The sequence below is a fragment of the Erythranthe guttata genome, chromosome 2 (genome assembly GCF_056151865.1).
Source record: "Erythranthe guttata isolate IM_541 chromosome 2, IM_541, whole genome shotgun sequence".
Lineage (NCBI taxonomy): Eukaryota > Viridiplantae > Streptophyta > Magnoliopsida > Lamiales > Phrymaceae > Erythranthe > Erythranthe guttata.
Genome location: NC_142534.1, coordinates 17,577,289 through 17,585,721, shown reverse-complemented (window position 1 = coordinate 17,585,721; position 8,433 = coordinate 17,577,289). Strand labels below are relative to the sequence as shown.

The 8,433-nt window shown below is 35.9% G+C and overlaps 2 protein-coding genes across 2 annotated transcripts; one reads left to right on the top strand and one right to left on the bottom strand.

The window, feature by feature from the left end:
* Positions 1 to 1,948: 1,948 nt before the first annotated feature.
* Positions 1,949 to 4,934, bottom strand: LOC105963839 (Protein kinase superfamily protein). The gene is made up of 8 exons (XM_012988315.2): positions 4,235 to 4,934; positions 3,662 to 3,969; positions 3,284 to 3,388; positions 3,081 to 3,203; positions 2,801 to 2,971; positions 2,555 to 2,684; positions 2,264 to 2,473; positions 1,949 to 2,167 (listed from the first exon to the last, which is right to left on the bottom strand). The coding sequence occupies exons 1-8, from the start codon at positions 4,517 to 4,519 to the stop codon at positions 2,114 to 2,116; spliced, it is 1,386 nt and encodes a 461-aa protein (XP_012843769.2). The 5' UTR covers positions 4,520 to 4,934; the 3' UTR covers positions 1,949 to 2,113.
* Positions 4,935 to 6,643: 1,709 nt separating this feature from the next.
* On the top strand, positions 6,644 to 8,433 carry LOC105964001 (receptor-like kinase). The gene has a single exon (XM_012988498.2). It carries the CDS (start codon positions 6,779 to 6,781, stop codon positions 8,204 to 8,206), a length of 1,428 nt encoding a protein of 475 aa, XP_012843952.2. The 5' UTR covers positions 6,644 to 6,778; the 3' UTR covers positions 8,207 to 8,433.

Sequence of the window (8,433 nt, the reverse complement as noted above, 5' to 3'; positions counted from 1 at the left end):
TTCATGTTATATAGTTGTTTATACGGAGTGGTTTTCACAATGTCAGACTTTGTCTTTGATAAATTTATAGTGGTTTTCAACAATTTTATATAGTGGTTTTCAATAATTTTTGTACAAATTTTTATTTAACTGTATATACATAGTGATTTTTAAGTTGACATAGTTATTATAAAGAGTGGTTTTCAAGTTTACATAGTTGTTATACAGAGTATTTTTCATGTTATATAGTTGTTATAGTGGTTTTCATGTTTATAGAGTGGTTTTCATGTTTATATAGAGTAGTTTTTATTTAAAAAAACTGGAAATAAAATAAAAATACCCATTTTTAAAAAACTTTGAAATTAAAAAAAAAAACCATGAAAAAACGAAAATAAAAATAAAACCATTTTTAAAATTAAAATAAAAAACATGAAAAATATAAATAAGAAAAAAAATAATTTAACATAAACAACCGAAAAAAAAAAAAAAATATAATTACAAAATTTTATTTTAAATGGAAATAAAGAAAACCATTAAACAAAATAAAAAAGAAAAGGAAAAAAAAAAAACTGAATTAACGTGATGGGGGGAATAATTTTAGGAGAAGATTTGGGTGTAGATTATGGGTGTATTTTTTTTTAAATTAAATAATTATACTAATTAATAGTTAGTGGGGGCATATATGGTTTTTCAGACCCATTGGATTTATCTCAAATATCATTTATCAAAAAAGGATTATCAAGAATTCAATTCCCAATGAAGGGTGTTTGGCATATTGCCCCTTTTAAATAAGTACCTTCGGCCCACATTTTTTAACTAAGATCTTATTTATTCATTTACTAAAATATTTAAAATATAATATTATACTCTACTAACGTATATAAGATTTATATCAAAACACATTAAAATTTAATCTTTAAAATAGGAACTAAAAATTTGTTAGATCTTAAAACATCTTATCAGATACAAAAGCTTATAATTTGTTTTAAATAGCCAAACGAGGCCTTAACCGAATGTTATAGTTGATACAAGCCCTTATTCTTTGGGCCAAGGTGAGGGTCGATAAATTCTTAGTCTTGGGCTGATTACGCAAATTTAAGTCTAGTTATGGTTCATGAAATAACCAATTTAATTTGATTTCATATATATATATATATATATATATATATATATATATATATATATATATATATATATATATATATATATATATATATATATATATATATATATATATAGCTTATAGCAACTTATTTTAAAAGAAAATAGAAGCAAAAGCTGATATTGCAAACCCTTTAAAAGTGATTATAAGCCCAAAAAAACTCATAATCACTTTTCAAAAGCTTTTGCAAACACCAACTTCAATTGAATTTTATTTGATTTTTTTTTCATTTCCCAAGAAAATACACTAAAAATCCAATAATAGATATTAGTTAGGACCTGTTCCGCTAAGTTTATTTTAAACAACTGATAAGTTTAGAATCACTTTCCAAAAGCTTTTTCTTTTGCTTTTTTCCTCCACAACAAAACATAGTAACATGGGAGTGTTGAACTATTAGGCAAAGATAACAAAAGAAGTTGCCCCACACATCCATTAATGCCAGCCCAAGAAAACAAAGACTCTCTGCCTAATAATACATCCATTTTGCCAGCACACTTTCACCAACTTGTCCCCATTATACATACATATTACATAATATATTGCCATTATTAGCAACACCACTACCATATATATCTCAATTTACAGCACAATTATTCCAATTAAAAAAACGAAAAAAGAAAAAGAATCGAATCAAATTAGCTGGCTAAAACGAATTTCGGATCACTTCAAATCATTGTATACAAATTCGGTATGTCATCATCTACTGTTGCATTTCACGATGATATGTATATCGTATATCGAAATGAAATTATTACAATACACGATGAGATACCAAATTGGAGATGGAAAGATGGATGAAGAGGAAATAAATTCGATGTGGTTTCTATATTTAAAAGAATGAATCGTTCAATTTACAGAGACTATTGATACAGATACACAGTACAAACAATTACTTGGAAACGATGGCCAGTTGATCAATAAAAGTGAAATTGACAAAGAAATGGAATAAATAGGGTAGTGTTAGAGATACCTTCACGCCTTTGTTTGACGATCATCCCTGGAAGATCCCGGACCTATTTGTCGTTCCTGCAGTTACGAGCAACCGTTTAGTAACACAAAAAAATTATGGATTTTTTTTCAAGAAAGATGATCATACTATTTAATTTAATTTCACACTCATACATTACGAGAGCCTAAATCCTCCGATTCCAGCATGTGTACGACATTTCCCATTTTAGGCCTTTTTTGTGCCTCAGGGTCGACGCATCGAAGAGCAACCAAAATCACTCGTTTCATTGCTTTCGAGGCGGGCTTTTCAGATAATTTAGGATCGATTATTTCTTCTGATTTCCTATTTCCCACCATCATTTTCAGCCATTCAACAAGATTAACCTGCAATTAATGTTGTTTTTCCATTAGCAATAGTTATAGTTATTCGGCCCTTTTTTATTCTATAAATATAAAAAAACTAACCTCTCCCTTTGGCCGAGCATAATCGACAGGGGATCTTCCTGTAATTATCTCCATAATTAATATTCCGAAGCTATAAACATCACTCTTCTCGTTTAGCTGGCCAGTGCAAGCATATTCCGGAGCAACATAACTAGCAAAAAATAAATAAATCAAATTTACTATATTTCACGAAGAAGCACATCAAAAAGGTCTTTTTTGGACAAATAAATAAATAAATAATAATAATAATAATAATAATAAACGAACCCGAATGTTCCCATTACTCGTGTGGTGACATAAGAAATCTCCGAGTTTAAAAGTTTAGCAAGTCCGAAATCAGACAACTTAGTATGCCACTGACGATCGAGGAGTATGTTACTTGATTTGATGTCTCGATGAACTACCTTTGGTTCGAGACCCTCGTGTAGATAAGCCAAGCTGCAAAAATAAAAATATAAAGAAGAGTTTCAAATGTAATTAAAAAAAATAAAAATAAAAATCAATGTTATTTCTAATATAATGTACAGAGTATTTCGAGTTATCATACCCTTTTGCAGTTCCTATAATTATATTCATACGAATCTCCCATGTCAAAGGGCTAACTTCCCCTACATCTCCATGTAGCCACTGCTCCAAATTTCCGTTATCCACATATTCATACACAAGCATCCTAAAAAAACGAAGATAAATTGTTTATGCTTAATACATATAAAAACGTAACGCAGAAAATTAAAAATAAATAAAAAATACCTATAAGCTCCTTCAACACAGTACCCCAACAATCTAACAAGATTCTTGTGTCTAACACGCCCAATTGCATCCACCTCCACCTTAAACTCCTTTTCCGCCTGCCCGCTGTAAATGTATCGAAATAATGAGTTCAAAATATCCGAAATATAAGGATCCAAATGCAGTAAGGCCTCGTTTGGTTACTAAGATAAGATTAGCCAAGATAAGATTTAAATATTCTAATGAAAAACCCTAAGAGGCAAGATATGCCACGATGAAATAATGTTTCCAGGTCGACCCGGGAAATCATTGGGTTTACCTCGCCTAATCTGCATTCTAACAAAACTTACTAATAGTTTTGAAACTTCAAAGCAAATTGAATGAACTTTTTTTTCGTACCGATTATTCAACAAATTCTTGATGGCGATTTTGGTGTTATCAGCCAACACACCGTAATAAACAATACCATAACCACCTTCACCGATCACATTCTCGTGGGATAAGCCATTAGAGGCTGCCTCGAGCTCTCTCAGAGTATACCATCTTCCCCATCCCAAATGAGAAACCTCGGGCAAAGAAATGTTGCCGCCAAATGAACCAGTGTCGGCACCACTAGTGGCCCGGCTCTCACCGCTCGATGTTCCCTTATCGGAAAACACCACTCTGTGCTCCACCTTCCCCATATCTATCTGTATCTCAGGCACTGCCTGAAATTACTCAAATACTATATCTTATTAGAACCAAATAGTTTTCTTAATAAGAACAAAACTGAAGAAATTATTATTGGATAATTACCAAAACAAGATGTATGAGCAAATTACGAATCAATTAAATCCACTTGTAAAATATAATTAGAATTCCAAACTCCGCTTATATCTATCTCCCAACTGTGTGAACTATAATAATCAGCTCCAGAAATTGAAAAAAAAAATGAAGTGCAAAAAGTAAGGATCTAGAAATTTGAAAATATACCGTAGGTACAATGGGGCGTTGATCGGCGGCGGCGGAGTGGCGGATGATTTCCGAGATGTCCTTGGAGGGGAGGGGAGTAGTCTCTCTCGCCGGACGGCGATTTTTAGTATTGTCACCGCCGCTGCTGCGGCGGCGACAGGCGGTGATGCAGAGAGACAATAGGAAGAGGATGAGCACAATCACAACTCCGACGACTACTCCAATCACCACCCATAGGTGCAACCCGAATATCGAGGTCTTCTTCGAGAGCTCGGTGTCCACAAACCCCGTATCTAACACCGCCATCTTCGCTGCAATTAATTGTCGTCGGTGATTAAGTGTGTGTGTTTTTCTGTGTGCGGAAGGTGTAAACCAGCCATGCAAGGATGAAATACAGCTCAATCGGTATTTGAATCTAGAATTTTGGGGTAATTGATTTGATTAATTAATTAATTAATTTAATCAGTGTGCATATGTAGAAAAAAATTACTGGTGAGTGTTTCGAATTGCGGTGGGGTTGGTGTTTTGTTCTTACAGAGACGGTGAATTGATAGATCGAGATGCGTTTTGTGAGTTCGCCGGTGAATGGATATTCCGGCGAGTGCGCCAGAGAAAGTTTATACTCCACTACAGTGTGTGTGTGTGAGTGTGTTTTTCGCTGTCCAAAAAGAAGAGTTCCACTTCTCTCTCATCGTTCTTGCTTTTCCCCTTTATCTTTTTTTAATGACAAATTACGAAAATACCCCTCTTGTTTGCATAATTACGGTCATCCCTCAACTATGTACTGAATTAAATGGAATAAAAAATCGGTACATACTGATTACCAAACCGGTAATTCGTTGCGATATTCCCTTTTTTATTATTACATGAACTAAAAAAAATTAAAAATCAGATTTTTCAGTATTTTTTAATAAAATTTTGGTAATTCAGTTATTTATTGAATCGAACGCCAAACATTGTGAAATTTTGGCCTACCGAAACTTTGGTACAATTTTTACCGACTGGACGCCCTTAAATAAATCAACTGAAGGGATTTTTTCGTAATAATACATAGTTGAGGGGTGAGTGTAATTATGTAAACAATAGGGGGGTTTTCGTAATTCAAACTTACCTCAGTGGCCGTAATTTAATTTGCCTTTTTGTTTTTTGAATTCTTTAATTTCCTCTTAAAAAATGTAATATCCTTGGCAATTACAATTTTAACCTTTTCGGACCCGCTCCTCTCAAGTCTCAACGGTCGGGTACTGAAACATGGATCCGAATGACACGTGTTATGCTCATATACATCTATGGATTGAGTCCACTTGGACCAGGTCACTATTAGGTGGGCCCTACTTATTATGGCTCTTGTTTGGACTGATGTGTTTGGGCCAACATTATGGAATAAGAAATATTTGGGCTTTGTTTTCGTTGGGGAAATTATACATGACTAACTAAATAATTGGAGATTATTTGATGTTAGATATCCCAATAATTTGTCGGGCAGACCCAAACGAGGTCGAGGCCGAAGAAATTAATTAAGGATTACTATTTATTATATTAATTAAAAGTAATTAATTTTCATTCCTAGGATAAGCAATTGACATACTAGGGACGGTTCATAATTTATTTAAATTTCAAGAATATTATTAACCAATATCTTTTTTAGGTATAGTGAACGAGCTGATCCGACTCGAAAAAAGCTCGAACTCGAGGTTTTTTTAGTAGTTCGTGAACTTAAGAAGCGACTCGCCAGCCTTCCTTTTAGTTACTTTTTATATATTATCTTCACAATATCTCACTAGTTGTTTTGATATTTACATTTAGAAAGGGGATGTGGATTAAGTTTTATTTTAATTATTTCCTCCGTTTTTTTATTTATTAATATGATGTGCCATTTTAAAATTATATTGGAATATTAATGTATTTTAAGGGTATCTTTTACTTATTTTATTTTCATTTAAAAAAGGATAGATTATTTTCGGAAAAAAAATGAGTCAAAAATTATATATATTTTAATTAAAAGATTCGTAAAAATAAAAAAATCACAAATTTAGAAATCAAGATTGAAAAGAAAAAGGGGACATTTGTAGTTTTCCTGCCTCGAGTTTGCAAAGATTTCACATTTGTTTTCTCATATTCACAAAAATCACATTTGGCCATGTTTCAATACTTGGCATTTTTTGTCATTTCTGTCAATTTATCTATAGTCCGTCAGTTACGGTACTGATGGGCACTTATTTGATTCCGTTATTTTTAACATGATAAAATTGGCTAAAATGAGTAAAATTGTTGAATTTTTGAAACACGAGGGACCAAATATATATATTTTGTAAAAATAGGGGACCAAATGTGAAATTGATTCAAACTTAACGGGTGGAAAACTGTATTTTCGGAAATCGAAAATCGACCCATTGAACTTGTCAACACGACTTATGAGCAAGTGCTACTAGTCTGGCCACATTAGTTAAAAAGCGTCCTTCTAAACGCGGGGATCAACGCGTGGGCCCACGCGTTTCCGCAAACCCACTTCTCCAATTTCGACGAAGAGAAACAGTCATAATTTCTCAATCAAAGCTCCCTTCAATGGCGACGAAGACGAAAACAATCTCCTCCTCCACTTTCTCTCTCTACATCTCCCTCGTCTCTCTCCTCTCCATCGCGTCCGCCTTCTCTCCAGTCGATCACTACCTCATCAACTGCGGCTCACGCGCCGCCGAAACATCGGATCCCGACCACCGAGTCTTCGCCGGCGACGACTCCCGATTCCTCACCTCAACCCGCACCGTACAGCTCGAGACCACCGAATCGCCGCCGCCGCTCTCCTCCTCCCCGCTCTACCACACCGCTAGGGTCTTCGAGCACCCCGCGCACTACGCGTTCCCGGTCAGAGATCGCGGGACCCACCACCTGGTGCGCCTCCATTTTTACCCGCTCCAGAATAATTACAACAATTTATTCGCAGCTGAATTTCACGTCGTCGCCAATGGATTTCTGCTGCTCCGCAACTACCGCATCCAGGAAACCGACAATTTCCCCATCGTTAAGGAGTTCGTGATCCCGGCTGCTTCCGACGAGCTGCAAATTACGTTTATACCCTCGGAGAAATCGAATTTCGGCTTCGTGAACGCGATTGAAGTAATTTCCGCTCCGAATGATTTAATTGCCGATGTAGCACAGTTTATTGATTTCGATAAAAATGAGAGAATTCTAGGGTTACTGAGAAATGGTTTCGAAACCGTGCACAGACTGAACGTAGGGGGGTTCAAAGTGACGCCGTTTAACGATTCCTTGTGGAGGACTTGGCTCACAGATGATGACTACTTGGTATCGAACGACGGCTCCCAAAAAACGCATTTCGGAGGTCGAATCAGCTACCAGATGGGCGGGGCAAGCCGAGAAGTGGGGCCCGATAACGTATACAGCACAGCCAGACTGATAAAGAGCTCCGATAATTCGATCCCCAATGTGAACATGACATGGTCCTTCCAAGTGGACAAGGGTTATAGATACATGGTCCGTATGCATTTCTGCGATATAGCAAGCGTAGCTTCGAATATGCTTTACTTCAACGTCTACTTGAACGGGAACTTAGCGTACGAGAATTTGGATTTATCGGATGTCACGAATAGTCTTTTGGCCTCGCCGTTCTACGCTGATTTTGTCGTGGACGAGGAAAGTTCCGGAAGTCTGGTTGTGAGCGTGGGCCCCTCGAATATGAGCTTGCCACGAGCAGTCGATGCGATCGTCAATGGGATTGAGATATGGAAGTTGAATAACTCGATGGGTAGCTTCGATGGAAATGTTTGTGCTGGTTATGTGTGGAGAAATTGGAGAAGAGGGCATACGGGTGTTTTGGTGCCTCTCGTTGCTGTAATATTCTTGTTGGTTTCGTTGTCAGTGTTTTTCCAGAGGAGGAGGAGTGGTGGTGCGGTGGCGTGGTCGAGGTTGCCTGTGGATGTTTCCGAAGCGAATTTGAAGCGTGGCAATCAAATGTCGTCTATGAAAGGTTGATGATGGCTTTTGCAAGAATTTGTGTAAGTACTTATAAGTAAAAATACACGTGGGAAGGATTTACGTTTTCGAACATTTTGCCGCTTTATAATTATTATTACACTGTGACACATCGTTTCTTCTCTGTCTGTCTTGTAAGTGTAATATTCGGAACAAACAATGTATGTTCTTGTTAGCTGATCAAGTGTTGATTGAATGCAAGTTTGTGACTACCATTTTGGTACCAA